Consider the following 13,069-nt stretch of genomic DNA (forward strand, 5'->3'; position numbering starts at 1 on the left):
GTGTTTTCTTGTCCAAAAGCATAGAATGTTCTTTCTTCGTAGAGAACTCCTTGGGCATCCTCAGGCCCCCTTTCCCCTGCAGCTGCTCTGTTGGGTGGTAGCTGCAGGATCACCCTCAGGTTAAGTGTGTATTAGAGTAATGAGGTATAAAGAGTAAGCTGATTTTGATTAGTGCTGGCAGACTTCTTTTTTTTATTTAGGTCGTTTATAAGAAAATTGCCTTCAGTGGATGACATTTCTACTATTGATGATGTAGGTGTCAGAACAAAGTGGTGGGTGCATCTTGGGAAACTGAGGCTGAGATCTACTTAGGATGGTCAAAAGAGGGAAGGAAACTATTTATATATTAGCAGCAGGGTATAGTAGATCTTGATGAACATTTGTATTCTGCTCTTTTGGTGCATGCTGACATTTAGAGAAGTACCAACCTGGGGTATTTCTGGTAGGGATAACAGATACTTAAGAAAGAAGTGTTAGTTAAAGCAAGCTTTTGCTGGTAGTTACATTGCTCCTGGCAGGTTTAGAGGCATGTACCTTCCTCTGTTTTTTTGTTGTTGTTGTTGTTGTTTGTTTGTTTGTTTGTTTTGTTTTGTTTTCCTTTCCCCCTTTTTCCCCCAGCTTGCCCTTTATGGTAAGAGCTTTAGGACTTTTAGGAGTACTCTAGCAATTCTTGTATTGTAGAGAAGTGAGATGTTCTTAACTATCATCATGAGTATTTCAAATGTAAGTTTTTCAGTTCAGTTAACTTTGTTGAAAGTGGGTAGAAATTATTAATTAGTTGTATAAACCACTTCTGAAAAGTCTGTGCTGAACAGTGTGTCCTTAGCTGGTAACGGTGTATATTCTTTAAGCCTGCAGTAGATCCATAATCTTCTTCAGATTTAAAATGGCTTTTCAGGCATTGCTAGAATTTCAAGCTCAGTCTTAACTGTGTAGTTCACAGGAGAGAAAACCACTTCTACTTTCTTTAACATTAAACATGGATTGAGTTGAAATGAATTATGTTTATTCCACTTGTTAAAAGAAAACTTGGAGCCTGTTCCAGCTTGAGATCACATGCTTTCTGGGAATATATAGGTCTTATAACAAATCTTGGAATGCAAATAACAGGCACATGGCTCTCCTCTGGGTGGGAGTACAATTTATTTCAGAAAAATTTGGACCCTTAGAATGTCTAGCTGTGCTGATGCTTATAATTTGTGATGAGGTAAGAGTACTTGGTTCATGCAACTTTACCTTGCAATGCTTTTTAATTATGTCTTTGGGCTTTCAACAAGTGCTCAGCAATCAGGGCAAGAACCCACTTTCAGTTTGAAGATACTCGGTTCCTTCTAAACTAAAAGTACAGATATGCATTTTCTTCTTAGCAGACTAAAAGTGCAAACAGAAATTGTCATTTAAAAATACGCTTTAGGAAACAGCTGAAATAAACTCAGTAAATTGGCATGTTGCTCTTCTTGTCTCACATGTAAATGTTAATGAGATTGTATCTAGATGATGGATCACATCTGTAAAACTGTTGCATATGTGATCTTCTGCAGCTGTAGGGATCAGCCACATTCTGAATTTGATCACTTATCTTACCTTAAATTTTATATTTACCTTTGTGATTATTGTGTTGAAATTAAATCATGTTGCATTTTAATAAAGGTAAGATAAACTGAGTGTCAAATCACTGTTGTACGCTCATGAGGACAAATCAAGTATTATCTGTCACAGTACGCTCATGAGGACAAATCAAGTATTATCTGTCACAGAATAAATTAATTCAGGCATTTTTTTCCTATCTGTAGATCCATAGCAAAACTGCCTCATACTAAATGTTACAGCAATGTAAAACTGGTTCAATTACCCATCTAAACTATCTTCCAAAAGCTGATCTGCAGAAGGAAATACTGCATGTGTTTAAAATGCCATTACAAACTGCGTGCCATTAAGCAAACTGAGAATGGAGGCTAGTCACAACACAGAATCGTCAAGTTATTCAGCACAGCTGGCAAGGTCTGCTTGGCAAAAGTGCAAAAATGGGGCAGCAGGATCAGAGTGGAGGTACTTCAGCAGAGCTGCTGGAGGAAAGCTTGCCTTCTGCCTGTTTAACTTCCTCCTCATTCATAGGATTTATTTGATTACTAAATAAAAATTAAAAAAAAAAAAAAATCTTTAAGAATTGTGCTGGTTCCCCTTTTCAATCTGTCTTTTAATGCTCAACATATCTTTAAAGTTCTGTTCCTGAATCCCTGTAGTTTGTTTGGTAGTCTCAACCTCAGCATGCTTTCAACCAGATCCTAAGGGATTCAGAAGGGTTGGCCTTCTTTGTGTGAGAAGTCCAAAAGAACTGTATGTATGTGGCCTTTTAACGTGCATAATCCGGTTTTAAAAAGGAGCGTCTGTGCCTTTGAAGGGTAAATGAGCAGTAACATGAGGAGTGCAGCAGACATCTTGTGAAATGCCAGGGAGCTCCAATTGGGTGGACAGTCTGGTGTGCTGCTGTGCTGGCATCTCGTGCCTGACCCTTGCCACTCACTGAACTCATCCCATCAAAAGAAATAGCTATATTTGTTATTTTGTGGGGAGGAAAATTCTTTCCCCATTCTTCCCAACCAGACTGACTTACTTTCAAGATCAGGTTTGGTCTGTGCCTTGATGAAAGAAACAATGGGAAGAGAGGGAATGAAGAGAAAATAGCTAGACAGGTTTCCTACAAAAGTTAATTTTCATTCATTTAAACTATTTATCCACAGAAGTTCGCCAATTTGGCACACAGTCTGAGCTCACTTACGCAGGTTTAACATGATCAGCTTTCATTTAGTTACTCCTAATTTATTGTGCCAGTGTATCTGAGAGTAGTATCAGGCTTTTGGAATGAATATAACAATATAATTACTCTGACAACCTGAGTAAGCTAAGTACTGATCTGTGAGCTAATGACTCGCTTCAGGGCAGAGGACTCCCAGGGGACTATACGAACAGCGCTGGCAGTGTTTTTATCCTTCAGATGTATGGAACTAATGACTGTCAGAAGGTGCAAATGTGTACAACACTGAGATTACTGCCTTTCTGTTTACAGGAGAAAAGAGTTCAGTGTGAGACTTTGGCCTCATTACTGAGCTGAGTATAGAGACAGTTAATTAGAGTCATGGGCTTCCACTTCAGTTAGTCTTATGCCTGGCTGTTTATTCAGCATCATAGGTGACACTAGTGGGTGTACTGCAGTGCCTTTGCAAAGTTTTATAGGATTGAATGATTTCCACATTGGAAAATTCTCTCAGTATTAATGGTTAGACTGTATAATGCATTCTTGGCTCCTAAGAATAAACAGAATGGTTAACCTCTTATCTTGATAAATCTGAATTAACACACATTTCATATCATACTGTGTCAGACTTAGTCCTTTGCTCTACAGACACAGAATGTTCAGTTTTGGATCTCAGCTGTGTGTGATAAATTCAGTATCTTCATTAAATATATATATACTGAAACTGCTCACAGCTCTAAACTGTTACCAACTGTTACGAACTCTTTTTCTCTCTCTCTTTTTTTTTTTTTTTTTTTTTTGTCTACAAATATTCAATATTTAATACTGGTGTATTTCACAGGGTTTCAGATTTCATTACAAAACTTCTACTCAAGTTCAGTGAAGATGAAATGATTTCAGTGTTGAGCTGCTTTACCTCAAATAAAACCTCAGTGTTGCCAGCTAATGTAGATGTCTCTAACAAGGGCTAGCAATTATATTTGGTGTTTTTTCTCTGGTGAAGATGTACAACCAAAGCTTCTCTTGTATTCTTCTCTTGTCTCCTCATTTATTCCAAATACAAGTAGAAATGCTGTATTCAGTGGGTGATTGCCCACAGCCATATTTTGATTGAGTACCCTGCCTGGTCACCATCAGGCATAGGTACCTCCACAGGTACCTGAAGGGAGGCTGTAGCGAGGTGGGGGTTGGTCTATTCTCCCACGTGCCTGGTGACCGGATGAGGGGGAATGGGCTAAAGTTCCGCCAGGGGAGGTTCAGGTTGGATATTAGGAAAAACTTCTTTACTGAACGGGTTGTTAGTCACTGGAATAGGCTGCCCAGGGAAGTGGTTGAGTCACCATCCCTGGAGGTCTTTAGAAGACGTTTAGATGTAGAGCTTAGGGATATGGTTTAGTGAAGGACTTGTTAGCATTAGGTCAGAGGTTGGACTCGGTGATCTTGGAGGTCTCTTCCAACCTAGACTATTCTGTGATTCTGTGATTCTCTATTTTCCATGCACCTTTGTATGTTTCTATGTGTTATTCATTTCCTTCAGCAAAACCGTGTTGTGCGTGTGGGACGCTATCTATCTAAATTATTAAATCATTCGTGTCCATACAGATCTGTTTGTGAGGTACATTTGCATGAATGAAAGCGAAATGTTGGTATGTGAATGACTGCATTATCTGAGACACGTACTGCTGTACGTTCATGAGTCAGTCCCAGAAGATCTGAGCATTTCTGATTCCATCAATGCTGCCTCTCTACAGTTGTTCGGGCCATGCTGCTGGCATTAGTGATAGCACTGCCTGAGCCTGCACCTGGCATAAGACAAGTCCAGCTCTTAAGTTAGCATGCATTCTCTTTTTTTAATGCAGCAAACAATAGAGATAACACAATTAGGGAATCCGGAGAGTATATGGAAGATCTTTAGACAGAGAAAAAGTAATGATAGTGAGTGTATGAAAATCTTATGTTAAATGTGTTTGAATCATGTAGATTGACTACACTGTGATTCTTTGTCTCCGAAACATTGCCTTGGAAGGCGCTTTTTAATATGCCATTTCATAGTTTCTAACAGAGCAACAGAAATTCGAAGTACAATTTGTAATGTCTACAATACTCCTCCCTCTTCCTTTCAACCAGGAAAAATACCTTGCCTTCTATAATAATCAATACCAGTATCAAACTGAGACAATGATTTTCAAAGGATGGAATTAACTTCCTAGAGAAACCCTCACAACAAAAGCCAGATGCCAACCAGTGGCTGTGCCAGAGAACAGATTTATTTGGTGTTTTCAATGACCACAATGATGTCCAGTAAAAAGAAAGGTTAAGATATTTGTTGTCTTTGAATTGATTTTTTCCTGATTTTTTTTTCCTCTCCCTCCCTCTTCTCAGAGCTCCAGAACAGCTCGCTCAGAGGAAGACCGAGACTCGCTGTGGGATGCCTGGGGTTCATGGAGTGAATGTTCACGTACTTGTGGAGGAGGGGCTTCATATTCACTGAGACGCTGCCTGAGCAGCAAGTAAGTGGGTGAATGCTTTTTACTTTACTGATGGGAGAATTTGAAGTTCTGGTATATGTCAGATCATAAGAAGTAACTAGTATAGGTCTCAAAAGATGCTGAAATTTCTACCTCAGTGTTAGAAAATTATGGACTGTGTTTTATGACTCAGGCAAGCGGCCAATGTGTTTGATAAGGCAACAAATGTATAAAATACAGTGGGAACCTATAGAGATACAGAAGTTGCCCACACATCTTGCTTACCACGCTGAAGGCTGCCAGCTACTGAAAAGTGAAACCTCCCTACACTTTCACCATTTGAGCAATAAGCCTTTTCACGTGTTTATACCAGACTACAATTAATTCACCAGGTTTAGAGGCCCACAATCTCAGCTACACCGAGACTATAAAAAATAAAGAATGATAATTCTACTTGGGATATCTTAGGAGTTAAATTCCAGATAGGAAGGCTTCCATATCAGCAACCCTTCCCAACAGGCAGGGGTAGAATTTATTAGAGCAAAGGTGAAATCAACCAGAGACAGGCATCCGGGAGTTTGTTCCTCCACAGTTACCAACTTCCAATAGAACATGTACAAGTCACTTGACAATTGCACTCAGTAATACACATAAGACAAAACATTTCCAGCTGATATTGTTTCTGCTTACTTTAGGAGAAAACACCTGCAGTAAGTAGCGATAAATATTAGCAGATATCTGATAAATAATATGAAGGAAAACTCCAGTCTCAAACTTGTGGCTTTCTGCCATCTCTGATACCTTGTACATTGTAGTATAAAAAATATAATACAATTTTCCATCCTGCATACATTTCTCTTGTAATTTTCTTTCACGTGCTTATAAAACTGATGTTAATAAAATAGCGACAATACATTCCAAATCAGTTCTTACATCTGATGTTTTAAAACATAATGCATTAATATGCATTAATAATGTCCTTGCTGAGGACAAGAAACAGCACAGAGCATATAATCACAAGGTCAGAATAGAATATTGTGTATTTTAACTGTATCTGTGGACAATTTGGTCTCCTGGTTCCAAGAATTATTGGGCTGATAGTATGCAACTGTCTACTAGAAGGTGAAAAGACAGGCAAAATCATCTACTGCAACTAGTGGAAAGACACTACTTTTCTACTTCATTCCCATGGATGATATATATATATATATATAGGCTATATAGGCTATATATATATATATATATAGGCTTTTAAACTTGGGGCCAAATCCTCATCTCTTGTTCACTCCATGGCAAATAGGTGTTCTTTAAAGACCTTGAATTCAGGAATTGCAAAGCTGGGAGCTTGTTAGCAGTCACTGTATCCTTTTAAGCCTTAGGAATCTAAGATCTTGTGCATGCTTCTTTAATGCAGGCATGAAGCCAGGCATTTCGGAAGATCTAGAGCATTTTTGTAATCTAGGGATTGCTACACCTCTGCCTCAGCCATCTTTACAGAGGAAGAGAATTGGAGCTCCATGGTAGTAGTAGCATAAGTGTTCTGCAGCATGTGGGCATAAACAACTCCTCTGGGAAGCCTCTCCCCGTCTGTGTCTCTGATTCTTGTACTGTTCAGGTCTCTGAAGCTACCTCAGTAGTCAATAATCTCACAAATCACAGAGTTCTTGCTTTTCGTACAATACGTAATTACTGTCCATTCAGTGTATAAGCAATACTTCCTGCCTTAAGGAAACATGCAAATTTTTGTCCATTCAGATAGTTTTTCCTTTTTCCTGCAGAAGTTGCTAATGAAATAGTGATTTTAACTAATTATTTGTGTGTGTGTGTGCGTGCTATGCAAGCATTTTATATTGCTAAGAAAAAGGCAAAGAGGGAGCAGGAGAAAGAAAGTAATCCGAACTTTGAAGTTTTGAAAATAGGCCTGTATGCATGAGTATTTCAAATCTGGCAAGGCTAAGGAAAAAAAAAAATCCAACCTCTTTAGGACAATTTCTTGATTGGTACAGTTTATCTCATGTATTTATTGTGTATAATTACATAGCGGAATAAAGGAAGATACTACACGCTTCTGGCAAATGAAAAAATGACAACATATTTAGATGTTTTGGAACAAATTAATCCTAAGTAGTTCTCCTCCTGGGATGGATGTTTGTAATGTCTTATGCCTGTTAGTTCTGTATGAGATGGCTTTCAGAGCATTAAATGAAAAGTAAAAGACTAGTGCATGGTCTTTGAAGAAATGCAAAGACTAATTGTCCATTCCTAAACACCATTAGTGTACTCAGCTAACTCAAGAAAAACAATTTTATTTCCAGCTTTTTTTTGCCAAAGTTATCTTAGTGCTTGTGTTGTTTGTTTTGGGAACATGTTTTGTGTTAGGCTTTTGCAGCTGTGATGAAAGAAAGGAAAGTCTTAGCAAGAAATTCTATTTTCTAGCATTGTAGATGGTAAACATTTGAGGGTAGTGGCTCTTTAAAAAATCATGTAATTGCAACAACTGATCCTGATTACACTAAGGACATTTAGCATGATAGTGGTATAAATAAATGTGCCAGTAACGTTAGGAGACAGGAGCTGTAAGCCCAAGTCAACTATATATCCTGGTATCCTGCACCAAAGTGAGGAGCACTGGCTGACTTGGGTGGCAGAATCAGCCCAAGGAAGATGACATTCTGATAATAAGTAGGTAAAGACTGGGCTAAAACTCAAATCATGATATTTTTCATGTTCTTTATTGGCAATAACTCTATATAACTCCCTTTGAATTTACAGCTGTTTGCCTCGATGCACTTGTAAAAGTGAAGCTCCCAGTCTAATTGTATTTTGGGTAAAAGAAGTATTTTTGTAATTTCAGAATGTTTTGCCCTTCAGTTTCAGCATCCTTTTATTGATACAAAGCTCAGGAAAAAAAGATACTCCGCATCTGTCATAAAGTGTCATCTCCATCATAAAGTGTCCTGAAGCACCACTGGTCAAAAGCTGTAGAGAGGAGAGAAACACTTCTGTTTCAAACTAACAACTGTTGTGCTTCTACAGAGAACAGAATTTTCTTAGCTATTAGATATTTGGCTACAGGGCACTGGAAATGCATTAGCAGAGCATGTGGAGAGATGCTGGAATATGGTTGTTGCTCTTTTCCTCAGATTTTATGGTGTCTATGGCTCAGCAGAGCTACAGTGAAAATACCAGTATGTCAGAGAATCGTAGAATGCTTTGGATTCTATGTGTGTCAGTAAAGGTATTTAATAACTGTGTTGACTCAAGCAAACACAGAACAACAACAACAAAAAAAAGGTTAAAGTTCTTTAGATAACTGAAATTCATGTGAATTTCATAGAGTCATAGGATGGTTTGGGTTGGAAGGGACGTTAAAGATCATCTAATTTCAATCCCCCTGACATTGCCAGGGACACCACCCACTAGATCAGGTTGCACAAAGCTCTATCCAACCTGGCCTTGAACACCTCCAGGGATGGGGCATGCTTCACCACCCTCTGAGTGAAGAATTTCCTTCTAACATCTAATCTAAATCTCCCCTCTTTTATTTTAACAACATATACCCTTGTCCTATCATTATCTGCCCGAGTGAAAAAGTTGTTCTCTGTCCTTTTTGTAAGCTCCTCTAAGTATTGAAAGTCTACAATGAGGTCTTCCTGGAGCCTTCTCTTCTTCAGGCTGAACACGGAGTACCATAGAACCATAGAGTATACAGAGTTGGAAGACATCCACAAAGATCCAACTCCAGGCTCCACCCAGGACCACCCAAAAATCAGACCATGTGTCTGAGAGAGTTGTCCAAACACTTCTTGAACTCCAGCAGGCTTGGTGCTGTAAACACTGCCCTGGGAAGCCTGTCCTAGTGCCCAACCACCCTTTGGGTGCAGACCTTTCCCTAACACCCAGCCTGACCATCCCCTGTCCCAGCTCCATGCCGTTCCCTCAGGACCTATAGCTGTCCCCAGAGAGCAGAGTTCAGCACCTGCCCCTCCACTCCCCTTGTGAGGAATCTGCATGAGGCCTCCCCTCAGCCTGCTCTGGGACCCCAGCTGGACAATCCCTTCCCTCGATCAGCAAGCAGCGCTGTGCTTGATGCATGCCTGGAGCATCTATTTTGGAGTGTATTTTGCATCACCCTATCCCCAGCTCTTTCAGACTTGCTTCGTAGGAGAGGTGCTCCAACCCTCTGATTGTTTTCATAGCCCTCCTCTGGACCCCCATATCTTTCTTGGTTTGTGAGCTCCAGACCTGGATGCAGCACTACAGGAGTTTCACAAGTGTGGAACAGAGGGACATAATCCCCTCCTTCCACCTGCTGGCCACCCCTCTGTCAATGCAGCCCAGGATGCAGTTGGCCTTCTGTGCTGTGAGCACTGCTGGCTCAAGTTGGGCTTTTCATCCACCAGAACCCCTAAGTCCTTCTTTGCAGAGCTGCTCTCAGTGAGTTCTCCCAGTCTGTACTCTTGTCTAGGATTGTCCTAATGCAGGTGCAGCACCTAGCAATTGGACTTGTTGGACTTCATCAGGTTCATGTGGACCAGTTCTCAAGCTGTTCCAGGTCCCTCGGGGATGGCATCCCTTCCCTCTCTTGTATCGACTGCACCACTCAGCTTGGTGACATCTGCAAACTTGCTGACAGTACAGTCGATCCCACTGTCTATGTCACTGATAAAGACATTAAAGAGCACCAGTCCCGAGACAGACCCCTGAGGAACACCACTCATCACCAGCCTGTATCTGGACATGGAGACATTGACCACAGCTCTCTGGGTGCAGCCATTGAGCCAGTTCCTTATCAACTAAATGGCTGACCCTTTAATTCCATCTCTCTCCAATTTAGAGATAAGGATGTCATGTGGGATCATGTCAAAGGCCTTCCAGAATGATATTGGTCAGTGTTTCCTTGTTGATTGATGTAGTCACTCCATCATAGAAGGTCACCAGTTTGGTCTGGCACAAGTTGTCCTTGGTGAAGCCGTTCTGGTTGTCTTGGATCACATCGTTGTCTTGCTTATGCCTCGACATTGCTTCCAGGAGGATCTTTTCCATAATATTGCCAGGCACAGAGGTGAGGCTAAACTTATTTCATTTGCTTGTGTTGGAGTGTTTTCAGATCTTAAGAAAATGATGAATTACACTGCATTCACGTATCCTGATCCTAAAAATATTCTGTGTTCTGGAATTGTACTGTTTATATTAACAAGTATTGCCATAGTATTTAAATTGTTTTACTGTTTCTAGGCCTGGCAGGTATACAGTTATGATTTTTTTGATCATATTCCAAATTCATCATAACTTTCTGTTAAGGCAGTAGAGATGGCAGAAAAGTGGGATGTCCAAGAACACTGGGAATAATTTTAGTAGATAATATATAAATAATCTGTGGGTTTGTTTTTTGTTTTAATCTACTTACAAATCCTACCTATTAGCACTGCTGCTGTTTCAGGCTAAAGCAAGAAGAAGAAAACAGTTTGTGAGAGTATATATGCAGCAGAGTGCTAAGCTGGACATGAAGTTCCATGGATACTGAATCTGAGATTAAGGGTAAACATATGAGATCATCAGGTGGAAAACCTCCACTCTATTCAGCAGTTTACACTGGATTTCCTATATGTAAGAATGATGATCTCAGATATTGACCCATATGTCAGTAGCCAAAGAATGTCAACATCTTCCTGACAAGTTTCCCTCAGCAATAAAAGAGGGAACACGAGAGGAATTCTAAGGAATCTATCTTTGCATAGATTCTTCATACCGGTTCTGCTACTTTTGGAATACACTTTTTTCTTTTTTTTTTTTTCCCCTTTTCAAATACCTTCTTTCCTTACTTCAGCTGATGGCATGCAAAAGAAAACCACCAGTATGGATTAGCCTTTCGACTAGATCTGCATGATAAGTAAGCTGAAGTGATTCACTACTTTGGTTGTTCAGCCCACTGCTATTGCATATTGCAGAGAAGTGAGAAAAGTACATTCATATATTTGACTCTTAATTTTATTGCAGTTTGACTCAGTCAATCAGTAATATAGCCTCTAAAAATGTATTTTTGAAGATTAGATTCTATAAACTGGCTAAATTAGCTAAAATTAGGTCGATTTTATGCTGTGTAATATTTTTCACGACATTGTCCATGAAGTTCAAAATATAATGGATTATTTCATGAAGGACTACTACTTTCCCATTATGATCATATAGATTATCCATTGAAGAATCGAGAATCAAAGGTTTTGCTGTCTGTCAAAATGTGACAGAATACGTGCATGTTCATTCATGTTAGCTTAAATTTAAATAATAGAAGGAAAAAAAATATTACAGCAACAGTGACTTGCACTAAAAAGGGGATACATCATATACTATATATGTGAAAAATCTAGTTTATGGTTTCAGCTGTATACATTGATATCAAAGCTTTGTCTGCTGTTCTTTTGCTGCTTCACAACTGGGTTTGGAGTTTTGTCAAGGCATCTTGCTGTGACCCCTAGTTTCAGGCTACAGTCGCAAACGCAGCTGTCTTAGAGGTTTAGATTTCAAGAGAAACTAAAGTATTTCAGATATAACATTAATAAAAGGTCCCTTAAAAATTATGAGTGAAAATTACAATGGAAAAGCTACTCTAGATTTTGGGTTGCTTCTTTATCAGATGGTTGGAGTAATTTATGTTAGCTTCTATTATGAGCTGATGAAAATGCTGCCTTGTCTAATCCTGGCACTAATAAATAAGGCAAATTATTGCATTTTATAAAATGTTCCTGTGTGTGTCAGAATGATCATTTTAAAAGCTCTTTATTTTCTGATTCTAAGAATAAACCCTCTGCTATCTTGTGGTCTGTAGAAAACATACCAGAAATTTAATGCATAAATGCTAATGTAATTACTAAATACATCCACAAATCTAAATAACATTCTGATGAATCATACCATGTCACTCAGTGTCAGAATTCTTTGATCACTTGAGCTAAGAGATGATTTGGGAGAATGGTTTTCATTATTCCAATTGAAACTGTAAATGTATGCTAATATAGTGTAAATTACTTTCAGGGTAGTTTAATAGCTGTCTCTTTCTGCTTCAGTTGCTAACTGGAACTGCTTTATTCTATCATGGGTGTTGTCCCTGCTATATTAGGTGATCTAAAATTTTTGTAAGAATTTTAGATTATATTTAGTTTGTGGACACTGCTGGTTAAAATTGTACCATATACCAGCATTTTAAAAGATACTTATTTACTTTGGGATTAGTCCAATTTGTATTTATGAGACTCCTTCCTGCTTTGATTTAATGAAGCACTTCCAATTTTCAAGAGAGATTACAGTTCCAGCCGTATCTATCAGCAGAAGCACCGAGCTGTAATCTTAAATTTGAGTCAATGCTATAGAAATCTGCAAGTATCATAAAACTTAGATCAGCGCTATGGTCTGTGGAATGATTACTGGTGCTCTCTGGAGAGACAGTTACATTGTGCTGGCTGTCCTAATTTCCAGCTGCTGTGCTACAGTAAAATACCTAAAAGAATATCAGATGCTTTTATACAGTTTTTTTTCCCATGTAATCCATTTTTTTTTCCATGTAATCCATTACTGGACTTGCTATAGGGATGCTACATGCTGGTGTTTTTTGTGAAGAACTGATCTGTGCTATAATGAACAGCAGCCAGCATTGTACCTACAGCTGAGAGTGATGGATATGATCTCCATAAATCTATCTCTCTATTGAGATGTAGCCTACCTTGAAAAAATGTCTGTTAAGCCTTTACTTAGATCATATACAGTTCATAAGTTCAGGTTCACTGGAAAAGTTCCTGTATATTCATAATTCTTTCAATAAATCTGTTCTGAGATTTAAATGAAAAAT

The 13,069-nt window shown here is 38.9% G+C and overlaps 1 protein-coding gene and 1 long non-coding RNA gene across 6 annotated transcripts in view; one reads left to right on the forward strand and one right to left on the reverse strand.

Annotated features, from left to right (window-relative positions):
* Positions 1–13,069, forward strand: part of ADAMTSL1 (ADAMTS like 1) — a 471,240-nt gene that overhangs the window by 277,513 nt on the left and 180,658 nt on the right. For all 5 annotated transcript variants that reach the window (XM_035310142.1, XM_035310140.1, XM_035310141.1 and 2 more), the window contains exon 3: positions 5,138–5,265. In XM_035310142.1, the coding sequence (XP_035166033.1) occupies positions 5,138–5,265 (128 nt within the window). The remainder of the gene's footprint in view (positions 1–5,137; positions 5,266–13,069) is intronic.
* On the reverse strand, positions 1,032–9,218 carry LOC118156237. The gene is made up of 3 exons (XR_004746202.1): positions 8,976–9,218; positions 4,543–4,545; positions 1,032–1,045 (listed from the first exon to the last, which is right to left on the reverse strand). It is a non-coding gene; the product is annotated as an uncharacterized LOC118156237 (long non-coding RNA).

This window comes from Oxyura jamaicensis, chromosome Z, assembly GCF_011077185.1.
Source record: "Oxyura jamaicensis isolate SHBP4307 breed ruddy duck chromosome Z, BPBGC_Ojam_1.0, whole genome shotgun sequence".
Lineage (NCBI taxonomy): Eukaryota > Metazoa > Chordata > Aves > Anseriformes > Anatidae > Oxyura > Oxyura jamaicensis.